The 16,607-nt window shown below is 41.0% G+C and overlaps 1 protein-coding gene and 2 long non-coding RNA genes across 5 annotated transcripts in view; 1 reads left to right on the top strand and 2 right to left on the bottom strand.

Moving 5' to 3' along the window:
• Positions 1-2,037: 2,037 nt before the first annotated feature.
• Positions 2,038-2,766, bottom strand: LOC109529538 (uncharacterized). The gene is made up of 2 exons (XR_002170853.1): positions 2,674-2,766; positions 2,038-2,598 (listed from the first exon to the last, which is right to left on the bottom strand). It is a non-coding gene; the product is annotated as an uncharacterized LOC109529538 (long non-coding RNA).
• LOC109529500 (neuropilin-1a-like) overlaps positions 2,594-16,607 on the top strand; it is a 37,697-nt gene continuing 23,683 nt past the window's right edge. For both annotated transcript variants that reach the window (XM_019892895.1, XM_019892894.1), the window contains exons 1-3: positions 2,594-2,826; positions 3,014-3,188; positions 13,795-13,976. In XM_019892895.1, the coding sequence (XP_019748454.1) occupies positions 2,724-2,826; positions 3,014-3,188; positions 13,795-13,976 (460 nt within the window). In that variant the 5' untranslated portion in view covers positions 2,594-2,723. The remainder of the gene's footprint in view (positions 2,827-3,013; positions 3,189-13,794; positions 13,977-16,607) is intronic.
• LOC109529536 (uncharacterized) lies at positions 3,077-5,826 on the bottom strand. 2 transcript variants are annotated; one of them, XR_002170850.1, is made up of 3 exons: positions 4,559-5,826; positions 3,248-3,436; positions 3,077-3,168 (listed from the first exon to the last, which is right to left on the bottom strand). It is a non-coding gene; the product is annotated as an uncharacterized LOC109529536 (long non-coding RNA). The 2 variants fall into 2 exon arrangements; XR_002170851.1 differs by having other exon boundaries at positions 3,248-3,359; positions 4,559-5,821.

Raw genomic sequence — 16,607 nt, 5'->3', positions numbered from 1 at the left:
ACAGCGGACAGCTTATGGTATCAGGTTACAGGGTGTATGAAAGGGTTAATATCACAGTAGTCATTTTGTGTCACCCAATAATGGCTCACATTTATAATGTATTTCACCATCAATAACCACTATGTCAATAAAATTTGTTTATTCAATTTCAAGGCATTAAGTTGTGATATTATATGATGGCTTGTTTGTGAGTAAATTACCAATTCAGCAAATGGTGTTTCCGTACAAATTTGTAGTGGGAGAACTCATTAGATTTGGGGGTGGGGGGGTAATACATTTAGTTTTAATTTTACAGTTTAATTCAATTTGAAAAGAGGACAAAAAATACTTTTTCTTCACATTTGTATTCAAATTTCCGCACCCATCAAGTGACCAACCAAGTGAACTGCACAGTTACCGATAAGTGTCACTTGTTAGCTTACTGACAAAATGTGATAGCCAGCACTGAGAATGCGATGGAATTTCTATGGGGGGTTTGTTCGTTGTCAACGTAACCAAAGTCGGCACCACAACTGGTGACTCATTCGCGGTGGAAAGGTCAGATAGCACAACAGGTTCTGTTGTCAATATATTACGAACGTCATCTGTCTGAAAAATAACCTCTGTCGTTGAGTATGTGATAACCTGGGGTTGTGGAAAAGCTATATTCAATAGTTGTGTGTTAGTACTGGCCACGGCTTCAGGATTTGACATTGGGGGACTGAGAAAATATTTTGGAAGAGTGATTTTTCAACCAGTGTTATCAAATGTATCTATTTGGCTATTTTTTAATGTGTATTTATAAAACATGTCTTTGTTCATCTAGCTATGCCAGTGACTGATAGAGACCGAACCAGTAACTGATATTCTATTTGATCGCAGAAAGTATATCATTGGCATGTATAGCCACTTTTTGTGACTTTTTTTGTTTGGTGATGTGAGATTTTCAAATTTCAAATATGTGTCTTGGCTCAGTAAAGGGCGGGAATCACTGTTTTATTTTGGGGCTACACAGATTTCTGAGGTGGTTATAGCCCCGTTTTGCCCTGGTGTAGCCTCATTCCTGGCTAGTACTTTTCAAGGTTGAAATGAAATCAAATGTTTTCACTTTTAAAAGACGTTGGGATACATCCCGCAGCCAACACTTGACTGTGTGATTATGTTCTGCTTCACCTCGGTTTAGAGTACAGTAATCCCTCGTTTATCGCGGTTAATGAGGACCAAAACCACCCGTGATAAACAAAAATCCGCAAAGTAGCGACCCCCCCCGGCCCCCATATAGGTACACGTACATAATATTTATAAGGCCAAATTTAATGGTATACATGTATGTGGAAGTAAATTTTGAAGTAATTAACATGACTTAATGCTGTATACTCATAGATTTAAACATTGGATTGGATTGGATACAACTTTATTGTCAGATGTGCCACAGATGAAATTTCTTCCCTCGCCACATAAAACAAGAAACAAGAGGATGTATAAATTAAGTTAGTTTATGAATAACAAAATACAGTAAACATATACAGGTCGTACTGTATATGTTGCCCTATGTGACTCGCTGTTGTTTTGCTGACTTTCGCTGCTTCTCGCGGACCTTTTGCGGACTTAAAAAAAAAAAAAATATGAATATGTTTGAAAAAATCCGCGATGCACTGAAGCTGCGATAAACGAACCGCGAAATAGCGAGGGATCACTGTAACTTGCTTTCCATGTCGCCATGAAGCAAGCATTCACTACCTACAGGCAAACGTAATCAGGCTACCTCAATTCAAATTTGTGTAGGGGTGTGGCTTTGACCCAGAGAGAAATAATTCATTTTTGGGGGGACGTCACTCACAATAATTTGTATTTTACTACATTCATTAATCCTAGAACTTCGTCATGAAGTCGTTTATTATTATTAAACTGAATGCAACTGAACTCACCATGGGCGACAATGGGACAGTCCACCTCCAAAATTAAGTTCAAACGTCACATTCATGCTTCTCACCTGGAGGTCGACGTATAGAAACCAGAAGTAGCTTGCCAGTTTACGAAGTCAATATACAGCGGTAATTTTCACACTTTGAGCCCGATTATTTTATTTGTTTAACTGGCGGAGAGGAATCTTGAGTTTGTGTTGAAAGAAAGACTGAAACTGTACAAGGTGAGATCGTTTCGTCGTTTTGCAAAAAGAGTGCGAATGGAACAAAGTGAAGGAAAGGGAAACGTATTGGTTGTAAAACTGGTGGTGGACATTTCTCAGGGTGTTCCATCGCATGTACGCGCCTCGCTCGCGTTCTTCGGTGGCCGCCTCGCAGCTGGATTTGTGGGAGTGGAAATTCCACAGTTTGCCCCCGACATCGGCGCCGTGACGGATGGAGAGGGGGGCGGAGAAAAAGCTCCGGAGTGAGGAGGCGAGCGAGCGGGCGATGCTGTCTGCCTCAGCGAGCTGACGAGAGGGTCGCTTCGCCCCGGTTCGCCGCTCCGGATTTCCGACGGCCGTTTCTGGAAGAGGTTTCTCCGGTCACCGAGGCTCCTCTGCGGGTGGGAACCCGCGTACCTGTCGCTTGGACCTTACAGAATTCCTCCTTTTTTTCCCCCCTTCCCGCCTTTGGATTATTCACCTCCCAGGACCTGTCAAGTTGAGGATGGACCTCTTACTTTGAGATCATTGACTCACTTTTTATTGATTTGAATTATTATTATTACTTTGTGGGCGACACCTGACAAGTATTTTGGGGACGAATTTCTCGGTCGGGATGTTGCAGCGGAGCAGTAGGACGCGCGTTGGACCGCTTTGGGTTCTCCTCCTCCGTTTCCTGCTCACCCAAGTCGTCCTGGCGGCTGCGCTCACCCAGACCGGTGCGTTCCGAGCGGGTTCCAGTCAAATGCGGCATACGCGTAGTCCAATTCTGTTTCAAAGTGCCATTTGAAACACATTCAAGTGTCGGAGGAGGCGCCCGCTTCTGTCATTGTGTGTGCATGTCATACATTTATGGATTCATGTAAAACGTCCAATAGTGACATTTACTGTGACATTTCCTTCCAGACAAGTGCGGCGGAGCAATCGACATCCACTCCCCGGGCTACCTGACCTCCCCGGGCTACCCTGGCGCCTACCCACCCTCGCAGCAGTGCGCCTGGGTGATCACGGCACCCGAGCCGGGCCAGAAGATTCTTATCAACTTCAACCCGCATTTCGACCTGGAGGACCGAGACTGCAAGTAAGACTTCGCGCGTGCGTGCACGTACACGCGCGCGCACACACATACAGTACTTTTACCGTTTTGATACCGCGGGTTGCTCTGCCACCCATTGGTTGCCGGGCCTCACTGCAGCTGTCACAAGTAGGTGCAGGGTGAGTCTGGATGATGATGATGATGGGGGGTGCACATCTGCAGAAGGAAATGAGGTTCGGAGGATTCTGTGCTTCCTGCTTGATTGCAGTGGATAACAATGTCTTTGTTTGGCTCTTTGCTGGGAATTTCGAGAAGATTTCTCTTCAAGGTGAACATTCAACCTTTAAAAAAATAAATGATAATGCTGACTTCAGACATTAAGCTGTACAGTATTCATGTACCGCGTCCTACCGAGAGGTTTTTATAGAATTTTGATTGTCTTATGTAGGTAGATGAGTGTTTCAAAATGGTGTGCAACCTCCAAGCTCAATTCAGGTTGTAGAACAGAACAAATTACGGAGGCGTCGCTCCTCTCCAACACTATATGAAGAGCCCATTTGTCAGTCTGCTGGAATGCTAATAGTTGTTGAGGACTCTGTTTACATGATGGCAAAAAATAAGGCAGGGCGGGCTGAAGTCATAAATGGCATCGCATGGCCGCACAAAACATTTGTAGAGCGTCCAAATGTGTACTGGAGAAAAAAGGGGATTGTTTTGTCAAAGCATTGAGTAGCGCAAATTAGCGGTGTCGCTCTCCTGAATGCAAACCCTTTTGGAAACAACACTGTGGGGTGACCACTTGTCAACAGTCTACTTGAGAAAAAAAAAGGGGATGTTATGCAGAGATGATGTAAAATGCCATGAAACTCGGTGGCCTCTGCAAACTAACAAGTGGCATCGCATCCTGGAACATAAACGCAGACCCACACAACATTTTGGAGCGACCACACATCAGCATGTACTCAGGAAAAAAAAAAAAAGGTCTATTTTGGGGAAATGGGCAGAAGCTCTCATTTGTAGAAAGGTCGCAGACTTATGATCACATCTAACACCAAAGTTAACACTGAGTTCATCTGAGAGCTGTTGAGGTGCCTCCCTTGGTGCTGCTTTTTTGATTCGCAACTGAATTCCAACGGATCAGCAGTTTTCTCTTGCCTTTGCAGCATTAACATCCATTAAAAATGAAAACCAATGCAGTCTGATTCATCCGATTGTAGGTGTTATGGCATAGTTGCACTGTTGCTCACTGCGTCGCCCACGCACGCACGCTGGATCATTACAAAATATGAGAGGGGGGGAAAAAAAAAAACAAGTACAAAGCGTCTACGGCGCTAATGCTTATGAGTCCCGCGGGTCTGCAACACGATCCGATAGTAGTGGAGGGGAGACCATCTGTGCGGCTGTGATTTACTCACCAGGTCTTTATGGAGCCCTTTAAAGAAGACAGAAGAGCCGCCGTCAAAAAAACAAGAGCCCCTTCTTTATGGACACGCTCACACACATGTATACACATACGCATTCACAGTTCATAAAGAAGGGCTCTTGTTTTTTTGATGTCATCTTCTGTGTGTGTGTCTGGGGTCAACGCGAAGACACGTGAAGGGGAGGGGGTAAAGGTGGGTTTGATTATCACTACAGAACAAACAAGACGACTTGCTTTTGGCTTTGGTGGTGAAAAAAAAATGATCTCATGTATTGGGACACCAAAAGTCGGGAAGAGTTTGGACAAATGTATTGAGACACCAGAAAAGATCATGTGAATAAAATTATTGGGACACATGAACAAATTGAAGAAAATGTGGAGTATGGATAACACATAAGAGAAGAGAGAAGGAGTCTTTCAACTTCTGATTGATTAAGGTCTGTGTTCCAATACTTTTGTCCTCTTAGAGTTATGGATAGCACGTGCGTCTTTGAAATAATTTCACAATTCCAATGGGCTTTTAGTGTATGTACTTTGCTGTTCAAGTCGTATGTATGATAGTTCCAGCCCACCCAGCAGCTCCGTGTTTGAGGGGGCCTCCTTCATGATTACATTGTTGTGTGTTTGTGTTGGATGATGAAGCCAGCGTGTAGCTCGAAGCTCTCTGACTTGGCGGCACTGCCGTTGTTTTTGGGAGTGAGTCAAACGTTGCAACTATGTCGCAGAGAAGCGAGGGGGCAAAGATAAGATCAAGAGAATCTTGCTATCTATGTATATCACTTCATCTTGTCTGATGTTGCCTTCAAAGATAGTCACAATTTTTGTTCTGGGAGTCACTCATTGTTCCCAATGTCATTCAATGTTTAATTTTTCTAGCTAGCTCAACTTATATCCCTATCTAATAGTTGGCAATTGTGTATCTTTTCTGTTTTAAGCGCTCTGTCTATCCCTGTGTTGCCTTCGGGAAACTTAAAAATTAAAATTTTCCCCACACAACAACCGTGTGATTGTCCCAAATGTTTAAACGTCCTGTGTAACTGTCTTTATATCCATCCAAATTCAAATAGTTGGTAATATTGCCTTCAGAGGCAGTCCGGGAATCCTAGCTAGTCACTCACCATATGAGCAAATGCTTCAAATGTCCTTAAATGTTTTCTTCAGGGACAGTCTGGGAATCAATGAATCTATTTATCTATCTAGCTTGCTTGCTAGCTAGCTAGCTTATGTGAGATATTTTTCATCATTAAGGGCCTATGCTGCACGCAGCCTTCAAGGCGCGATTCACGTGTTTTGGCTTCACCTTTTGAAATAAACAAAATAAAAATCCCGTTTTCTTCCAGTGATTCCCTTCTCATTCAGTCAACGTTAAAAGCGAACAGACGGCGGCGGTAACACTTTGGTCTCATCGCACATCTGAAATAGCGTCGTCGCCAAAGTGCCGATCCTCGCTGAGCAGCAGGGGGGGGAAAAAAAACGCGCATGTGCCCGTTCGGGTACATGCGTCGGTGGCGGGATAATTCAGGATGCCTTTTTTTTTTTTTTTTTTTTTTGTATTTGGCTGAGCCGCAGCTCTTTCCCCCATGGGAGGCATCGTCAATCCCAGCATTGATGCCAACAGGCACTAAAAGGACAGTGGATTGATTATGCGCTGATATAATCCGAACGCCTCAGCATGAGTTCAAAACACCCTTGGTGACCTCCTCCTTCTTTACCATTCCACGGCTACTTCTCAACGCTTTTCAAAGAGTTATTTTTCGGTTAGTGGCCTCCTCCAAGCTACTTTCTATTCCTTAAACTGGACTTCCTATTCCTCTTCACGTGCACTTGTCATGCCTTCAGGATATCCTGCTGCAGTGAAAGAACTTTGCCACACTTGAAATTGATTAAAGTTCCCCCAAAAAAGACCCAAGATCCCAAGGTTGACAGCAATTGATTCATTGAAACAAATGGATTATTACATGGACTCTCATGTGGCAGTCGCAATCAGGCTCGGTTAAATCAAAAGATATCTTCTAACGGTTGAAGACCTGTTCAAAACACAATTTAATCATCCAAAATTGACGGTTGATAGTTGGTCAATAAAACAAAGTAATGATGGCCCGAAAAGCTCAGAGTTGGTTTGGCAGGATGTACATTTGTTCATAATATGCTTACATTTTAAATTCATAATCTGAAACTACCAATCAACACCTGTATTATCAGACAGTACATGCATCAGTCAGTATGTTCAGTTTCATTGCTCATAGTTGGATCCGAACATAAATTTAGAATCACATTTTTTTGTTTGTTTATCTTGTGAGTCCTGAACTACTCTCAAACATCAATATGCAGTTCAGACTGTTAAGGCAGCAAATTTAGTCCAGTCATGAGACTCTTATTCTCTTATCAGGCCATCAAGAGTTCAAGTCTTGACTTCTTCAATCTCAGTCATTTTAGCAAAAAAAAAAAAAAAAAAACAAAAAAGAAAACCCAAGATTGTAATTCAGTGTTGACGCATGACATCTGGTGCAATAAAACAAAGTGATGACAACCTGAAAACATCAGTCAGACTCTGTTTGGTGCAAACATACCTCCTTTAGCCCTTGCGATCCGCTGGCGACCAGTTCAGGGTGTGCCCTGCCTACTGCCCAAAGACAGCTGGGATGGGCTCCAGCATGCCAGAGATTCTCTTGAGGATAAGCGGTTTGGAAAATGAATCGATGGATGGGGAATCATGTACAGTGGTACCTCTACTTACGAAATTAAGTGGTTCTGGAAGAAATTTCTGAACTAGAAAATTTTCTAAGTAGAGACGCGTTTTCCATGTACAGTAAATGCCCTAATTTGTTCCAAGGCGCCCCAAAATTCAGACATAAATGTTTCCTAAAGCATAAAAATGCATCAAAATGTGTAACAAATACATGTTACAATTAGATTATTGCACAAAAAATGTGAGATAAGCATAATGTAAAAAACAAAGAATAAAAATGATGGTCATTTAACTTTTAACTGCATCCTCATCGATTTTTGCTCTATTTATTCCATGTTCTCTCTCAGAAGTGTTTTTTTGACTGACGTTTTGTAAAGAACTGATCCAAGGACATTTGCTTTTGTCTGCTTTTAACAATCCTTCGAAGACGTCCAAGGCAAACATCAGCATATTGAGCGACCGGCTGACTGGTGAACACTTTTTCTGGGTGATTCACATTTACATAAAACTATCGGAACACCTCATGGCCCGAGGGGCGAATGAGGAAGACGCTGCATAGACACATTTTTCTATTTACACACATCGACACATACGGTAGAAGTCCCTCTTAGCCAATGGGGTGCCAGGATAATGCTCGGTAATAGCCAATGGCAGAGCAGCTCTAAGTATGTTGCGTTCAGGAAACTCGGAGCTGCGAGTAGCAAGCCATACTGTATTTTTACCTTTTCGTATCTGGAAATTTCTTTCGTAACAAGAGGCAATATTTTCCTGTTGATACATTTCGTAACTTGAAAATTTCGTATGAAGAGACATTCGTAACTAGAGGTACCACTGTCCTCAAAACAAAATTTCACAGTCCAGTTCAAAATTTTACACAGTTCTGTCATCGCTTACTGATGTCTTACTTAAGAAAAATCAGTTTGCTTCTCTGCACTGTTCAAATGTAGTTTAAACCTTTAATTTGTTAAAAAAAAAAAAAAAAACACTTTTCATACTCTGATGATGAATCAATATTTTTTGGTTTAGTTTGTCTTCATAGCATGCTACAAAATGGCTTGCTAGTACCTGTCCGCGGCCCGTTGGTTGGGGACCCCTGGTCGAAATATTTTGTTAGGACTGTTGTGACAACAATTGTAGTCCAAATCATGAGACTGTTATTCTGTTATCAGGCCATCAAGAGCATACAGGAACTCTTGACTTCTCTCAAATAAGGATGACTGCACGGAAGAAACCAAAATGGTGGTCAACAAGTGGCATGGACAATCAAGCCTTGTTTTTGCTTCCCTGGGAGAGGAATGTGTCATGTCTGTCTGCTAAGAACGCCTCAGGGGTGACCTCCTGTCGGGAAACGGACATACACATACACACGCAACACACACTTATGCACAGTCTCTCCTATCGGAGATCGTTGAATCTGTGTCGCATTGTCAACATCACAAAACATGAAATAAGTATCTTTTTCAAAGTTATTTATATTTAGAGGTTATTTATATTTTTTTAAAAATCAATTACATAAAACGAGGCATCTTCCCCCATTGAAAATGAAAGGGAATGCTGTTTCTTGTAAAACCAAAAACAAAAGAACTTTTGTAATGTGTTATTCAACAAGAAAAATAGCACACGATGATATTGCACTTCAATGGACTTTGTGCTGCTCCTTCTGATGTGCATGCATTGGCTATCTGAGGACAGTGTAATACAAGGTACAAGAAAACGGTCTCAGCTCCTCAGGAAGCTGCAGTAATATTTTGTTGTTCTGTGTAGAGGCTCAAGAATATAGGCCAGTGAATATTGTTACATATTCTGTCTACATGTGTTGCTCCATCTTTTGTTATGAAATATCCTTCGCTAATGCTATCTGTTCCTCTTTATTTTGCTTAACAGACTTTTTCTAAGGCTCACCTGTGCGATTGTGTTAAATAGTACATGTGTTATTCTCTTTGTTTTGTTTAGTCTGACGGTAAACTTCAAATGGAGTTGGATTTTTTTGGGGGGGTAGGGTTGGGGGTGGATTGTTCATTGTCTGCCAAACTGAAGCTGTGTGAAGCCAGTTGAGTTGAGTTCAATGCCCGGCTGGAACGCTCATATATCAAGTGTGCGCTTGTAAATCAAAGCAAAAAAAAAAAAACGGTCTGAAAGATGGTTCATATCTCAAAACTTGTAAGTCGGGTCACTCGCATCTCAAGGCATCACTGTACATGGATTCAGAGGAGAAGAACTTGCTTTGTGTGAGTGTATTTAGCATGCTTATTAATATCACATGTTGCGGGGGGCCTGTTTATTGTGGGTATAGGATGGAGATGGTCCAGACTTGTCACAATGAAGTGGGAGTGATACACTGTTTATTGCTTTGCCCTCCTTGGAGGGCAGCTGATGACTGAGTGTTGTATTACAAAGACCCTTTTTTTTCTCCTCGCAAAACTTGTATGCACACACACACACACACACACACAGCTTTTCTTGGCATTCATCGATGTAAAGTGACCACGTTCAATTGGAATGCAATGACAAATTATATGTCTGATTCATCTTTTTTTTTTTCCTAATGCAAGTCCAGAGCATTAATGACTAATGACCAATGTGATTTCTGAGAAACGAAGCATAGCTTTCAACTTGGCACTCATGCTTTCTTTGTCGTTTTGAATTTTTAAGTGTGAGGCTGAACCAATATTGTGATTTACTTATGAACGTTGTCCATTTTCCCCCGCCAGTAAGAATTATTTGAACACAATATTTGGTGCAATGTCCTTGAAAATGTCCATCCATCCGTTCATTTTCCACAGTGTTGGTCCTCTCTAGGGTGGAGGGTCAACTGGAGTGTCTCCTTGATAACTTCAGGCAAAAGGCGGCGTGGACCATTGTTGCTTTACTGCCGTATTTCTTGCCTACTGGGACGCACATCTGCATTTGCAAGTTTGGCTGAGCCAGGCTGTGCTCCCTAATGTCACTGTGCTTGATTAAAGAGTTTGTACTTCCACCTTTAATTCTTACGTTACACGCTACATGTCATGTTTGGCCTCATCAATTGCAGCGTGACACATAGAAACAGCCTGTCTGACACAATCGGGTTCCAAAAAATGCATTCTTGTGCTGGCCTGAATGAGAACAGATCCCTAGTCTTCCTCTCCTGCTTGCATTTTGATTTCAGGCTTCTTGTGCACGGACGAGGTGAAGGACGCTTGGCACACTTTATTTTGGAGGGTGAGGGGATATTTGGGGGGGCACTCAAAGTGTTCATCGTATTCCAGATAGTTTGTGTCACAATTATTGATTGGCTATGTGTACTGTGTGTGTTTGTGTGTGTGTGTGTGAGTGTGTAGTTGGGTTGACGCCTCAATGGCGTCCTCTTTAATGATTGAACGTTTTATGTTAGCCTTTCCGGACATGGGGTTGTCTGAGTTGTGTATTCAACGCTTTGATTGCATAGATGAGCTGGAAATTGACTGAGAGCATCATGGTGGGGGGGGGGGCACGCGCATGTGTGTGCTTGAGAGAGAGCAAATGAGGTGGATTTTTTTTTTCCCAGTGATCACGCAGGGGATGAGAAATGAAGAAAGATGGACGCGTGCGCATGTTTTGATGGCAGGTGGCGGTGTAGTGCGCGCACACACACACACACAAACACACACGCATGCATGCCATCTGCGGCGTCCCAGCAAGGCTTAGATGGACAATGATACACAGACGCCACTTGTAGATGACAAGATCGTGTTGCGTGAGTGTGAGTGTAAAATTGGAGCGAATCGTATCGCATCGTAAATGGCGTGATCATATTGTAGCACATCGTAAGCGGAAGTGAAGTGTATCACTTTGGAATCGAAGTCCATCAGAACGTTTCGCCGTTGGAGTAAATCGTAACCGTCGCGTTGAAAGTGGTGCATGCCATCTGCGGCGTCCCAGCAAGGCTTAGATGGACAATGATACACAGACGCCACTTGTAGATGACAAGATCGTGTTGCGTGAGTGTGAGTGTAAAATTGGAGCGAATCGTATCGCATCGTAAATGGCGTGATCATATTGTAGCACATCGTAAGTGGAAGTGAAGTGTATCACTTTGGAATCGAAGTCCATCAGAACATTTTGCCGTTCGAGTAAATCGTAAGCGTTGAAAGTGAAGTGGATCGTATTGTCATCAAAGCGTCGTCGGATGAAATTGTGTTGAATTAGGATTTGAGTGAATTATATTGTCTCGTAACTGAAGTCGATCGCAACGTCGAGTCATTTCGCATTTTCATCTCAGGAAATTAATTACAGAGAATGATATCGCATCGCATTTCGATGAAGTGGAATCATCTTGTATCGTAATTGGAGGAAATGATATAATTGAAGCGCGTTGTAGTTGGAGTGGCTCATCATAAGACTGAAGTGCATTGTAAGGTAATTGCAGTAAATTGTATTGTACTGTAATTGACGTGCATCGTATCACAATTTCACTGGAATTACAGGAAATCATTCTGCATTGTAATTTGAGGGATTTGTGTTGTATTTAGGGTTGCCACCAACGATTATTTTAATAATCAATTAATCTGTCAAATTTCTTTGAATAATCGTTGAATTGGATTTTAAAAGAAGCGCGTTGTAGTTGGAGTGGCTCATCATAAGACTGAAGTGCATTGTAAGGTAATTGCAGTAAATTGTATTGTACTGTAATTGACGTGAATCGTATCACAAATAATTTCACTGCAATTGCAGGAAATCATTCTGCATTGTAATTTGAGGGATTCGTGTAGTATTTAGGGTTGCCACGAATGATTATTTTAATAATCTGTTAAAATTTTTTGATTAATCGTTGAATTGGATAAAAACAAAAAAACGTAGGTTAATTGCCATCTGTTTCTTCACAAAATATCCTGACATTATTTCAAACTGTCAGTGCAGGAAAAAAAGTTCGATCATTGCTCTCCAAAATAAAAGCAGATGTTTGCAAATGTCTTATTTTGGCAAAAAAAAAAAACACACACACGGATGATCATTCTGCTTTCGTGGAGGATTACATAAATCAGAGAATGCTGTTAAATTTTGAGGATTTCATGATAAATGAAACAACGTATCAAAACGATGAATCCATCATCAAAATACATTCGAGTTGTAGTCGATTACTTGATTAATTGTTGTACACTAGTTGTGTTGTATCTCGATTGGAGTGAATTGTACCATAGAAAAATTTGAATGGCTTTCATCCTAAATGGAGCAAATTTTGTTGCTTTTTCATTGAATTGAGTTGTACTGTATTGTCATAACGGTTGTCGATGGAATCGCAATTAGACTGAATTGTATTGCGCCGTCATTAAGATTAAAGCTCTTCGCATACTCATTGGAGTGAGTCATAACCAAGTATGTCATTATTCGAGATGAATATGATGCTCCATGTGGACTTACGTGTATTTGGGTAGTTTACAAGACCAATCCAAGTCACATTTGTACCATAGAAAAATTTGAATGGCTTTCATCCTAATTGGAGTAAATTGTGTTGCTTCTTTATTGAATTGAGCCGTGTTGTCATAACTGTTGTCGTTTGTATCGCAATTAGAGTGAATTGTATTGCGCTGTACTTAAGAGTAAAGCTCTTCACATACTCATTGGAGTGAATCATACTCCATACACATACAGCACATTTGACAATAAAGTTTTATTCAATTCAATTCAATCATAACCAATTATGTCATAATTCGAGACGAATATCATGCTCAATGTGGACCTACGTGTATTTGGGTAGTTTACAAACCAATCCAAGTCACATCGCCAACTAAAGGTCGGAATGCGAATTACAACAGTTTCCCTCTTTTTTTTTTTTGGAAACCTTTTTCAATAATTCCAGTGAAAGTGGACCAATGTGACTCACAGCGTTAAGTGTGAGTTGTGTGGTTATCCCTTCCAGATGTGCGCCTGCTAACAAGTTTGCCTCTCTTAACTGCACTTAAAGGTCTAATCTGTCATTTCTTGATTTGCCTCACACCGCTCAACACGTCTGCTCGCTTATCTGCTGCTAATCCGCTAACAAAGTCTCCTCTTGTTGTCTCATGAAATCGGCCGTTGTTTCCTGTGTCTTTGGGCGTGTCATATGACTTCCTTAGCCCACTTTTCCTCCAGCGAGGCCTTCTTTTATTGATATCGATGCATTTTGCATTGACCTGAAGAATGGCACTTACTGTCTCCTTCAAGAATGTGGATCGTCATAAGACGACAAGGTTTGCCCAAAGGTCCGACCAGATCTCAAAAGGTATTTTCGGCCTTTCTTAGGGCACAAGCGGCGGGACTTGGGAATTGTTTGGGTGTGCTGAATTGATAATCAGATCCTTGCGCTGTCACTTCTTTTTTGTGAATGAATTTTTTTTTTTTTTTTTAAACAAGGAATTTTTTTTTTTTTCCCTCGGAAGACAATAAATTTTTTCAAAGAATAAAATTGTGTTTTCTTTTGAGGAAAAAAAATGTCAAAGAAAGAAGTCGTATTTCAAGGAAATGTTTTGGGGGGAAAGAAATCTGCGTGTTTTCAATTTTTTTTTTCTACCCACACTAATCTCCCTGCGTGTCACCTTCAGGTACGACTACGTGGAGGTTTACAACGGTGAGGATGAACAAGCGCCCATGTTGGGCAAGTTCTGTGGCAAGATTGCACCCTCGCCCATCATCTCCAGCGGCGAGCAGCTCCTCATCAAGTTCGTCTCTGACTATGAGACGCACGGAGCCGGATTCTCCGTACGCTACGAGGTCTTCAAAACAGGTGTGTGCCAGTGAGTGAGTGAGTGATTGACAAAAACATCCATCATAGAGAAAACAACCTCATAGAAAACATTACTGGAAAAAAATCTAAAATCTAAAATCTGAAAAAAATCTATCGAGAATATTCATTATATAGATGAATCAGGATAATAGAAAACAGGAAAAAACACGATCATATAAAGCAGCGATATAGAAAATATAGAAATAAAATGTAGAAAATATAGAAAGGGTTAGGAAATAATAAACGAGGAAAAAACAAGGGAGAGGCACTGAAGAAAACCCCCCAAAAAAAAAACATAATTGACAAAAAGAAATACAGGTAAAGAAACCCACCCAAAACAGAATGAAATTCAGAAAACCGATTAAAGCAGAATTAAAAACAATGAAATATGTACAGATACAGTATATAGAAAAACATCCAAAGTGATATTATGGTAAACAGTAGGCACCAAAAAAAAAAAAACATTGCAAAACCGTGATGGATAATATCTCATCAACAGCACACAAAACGTAAAATAAAATACCAGTACAGAAAAAGCAGCGACAACAGTAATTTTTGGATCATCGCTGCAACAATATCGAAAGCAACCAAAAACCTGATTTAAAAATCCACACGATGCAAAACAAGAGAAAAGAATGTGGAAAATGGCGCACTCGTGTATTAGGTTTTTCGTGTGGCCACGCTAACTGAACATGATTAACGAGCTTGTGGGAATGTCAACATCTCCCGCTGCCTTTTCGACTCCTTGGCCTCCCTTGGGATCGATCCTGCTTTCACCAAGCTGCCACTCACCAAATATCACCGACGTATATTTAACAACACCGTCGAATGACCAAAAATCTGCTCTTAGAAAGATATGAATGCTCAAATCTGATAAAAGATGACCGTTTTTGAATACATTTCCCCGATGAGGAGCTGTTTGCGTGCCTGCGTGTGTTTGTAGCAGACAGGTGCGCGGGATCCTCGGCCCGTTTAGCTAATGGTCCGTTTGTCCTTGAATGCAGCAGGAACGACCTGACAATGAATGCAGCGGTGTTGAAGAAGTTGGACCGCATGAGAGTGTGCGTGCGCACACAAGAGTGTGTGTGGATTGTAGCCGATTCAAAACGCTCACCTCGACCTTGGCGCCATGACACGATTAATGATGTCTATCCCGTGGATTCACTTTATTTGCCATAAAGGGGGAAAATGTGTCAAAAGATCTTACAATTTTGCGTCCCAAAAAAGTTTTTGGGGGATTTGATCATAGCTAGTCTTTAGTTTGTATCTGAATTTAGAATTATTTTATTGGGTCAAATATTGGAGCATTTTCCTGCAGGCGGTTTTCATTTTAATGTCATTCAATCTTCTGCTGTGTTACAACATAAAATAAAGTAACTTTTCAGAGCACAGATATATGGAACAACATAATCAAAACAGTGATATGAAAAACAACGTCATCGAAAACACCATGATTGCAAAAATAAACATACTACACACAGTGCGACAGAAAAATAACATTGTGGGAAGCGGTACTAAGAAAAAACTGCAAACAGAAGGCAATAATCAATTAAAAAAAAACTCAAATAAAATGATCAAAACCAGCAATTTAGAAAAAAAAATTGTAAAAACAATCTTTGTCCATATTTCCACTTCAATCACTTTTCAAATGACAATTTTCAGAAGCATCACTTTAAAAACCCAACTGATACATCCAAGCTGATATTTTTGGCCTACTGTTACACCGGATTTAATCGATTCCACAGGAAAATTGTTGTCTCGGGACTATCGGTCACAGTTTACACAACATGAACAGTCAGGTCATACTGAAGGCAAGCGCATAAAAAGGAAATTGTGGGTTCCGTATCTCGTCTCCACCCAGTTCCTCCATGCTGACTTTACACACTGGGGAGCCGCCACATAAAGACGTTTAAATTGAAGTCTTCACCTCAGGGGAAAAAACAAAACAAAACCTCACCATGGAACTCGTACACTCAGTATTTATAATATACTATTTCACCTCTTCATATTGTTACATACAATTTCTTTCTTTTTTTTTTTTGCACTAATTATACCATGCCTGTATATATATATTTTTTTTTTTTTTGCACTAATTATACCATTCCTGTAAATATATTTTTTTGTTCTAAGGTACACTCTGATATCAAGCCGCAGTATGTGCTCTTAAAAATAAATAAATAGATACAAACGGCCATAAATAAAGAATAAATAAGCGAGATTGGTCAAGAAACGTAAACACAGAGCATCGTAAAATGTATATTTGACAACAATCGCGGTATCTTTAACGATAAATGTGCCATTTAGTCAGGACCAAATTAAAAAAAAAAAAAAAACATTAAAAACACACTCAGTGGATGGTCCGCGACTGCATGATGAGTCACACATTAAAGTGAACATTCCCACTGGGAAACATGCCCCAAGTGTGACTCTTCTCGAGAATCACACACACACACACACACACACACACACACACACACACACGCACACAATAGCAACATGTCTTCGGAAGCGTCACATGCTGTTCGATACAACCGAGAAATTGTGACATAACCAACTGACTTTGAGCTTAGGGCCCAAAAATGAAGTCAAGATCCGTTGGAGTGTCCCACCCCAAGTGAACGTGACTCACAC

This window comes from Hippocampus comes, unplaced genomic scaffold (genome assembly GCF_001891065.2).
Source record: "Hippocampus comes isolate QL1 unplaced genomic scaffold, H_comes_QL1_v1.1 scaffold255, whole genome shotgun sequence".
In the NCBI taxonomy this organism is placed as follows: Eukaryota; Metazoa; Chordata; class Actinopteri; order Syngnathiformes; family Syngnathidae; genus Hippocampus; species Hippocampus comes.
This window is presented reverse-complemented; position numbering and strand designations above follow the sequence as displayed.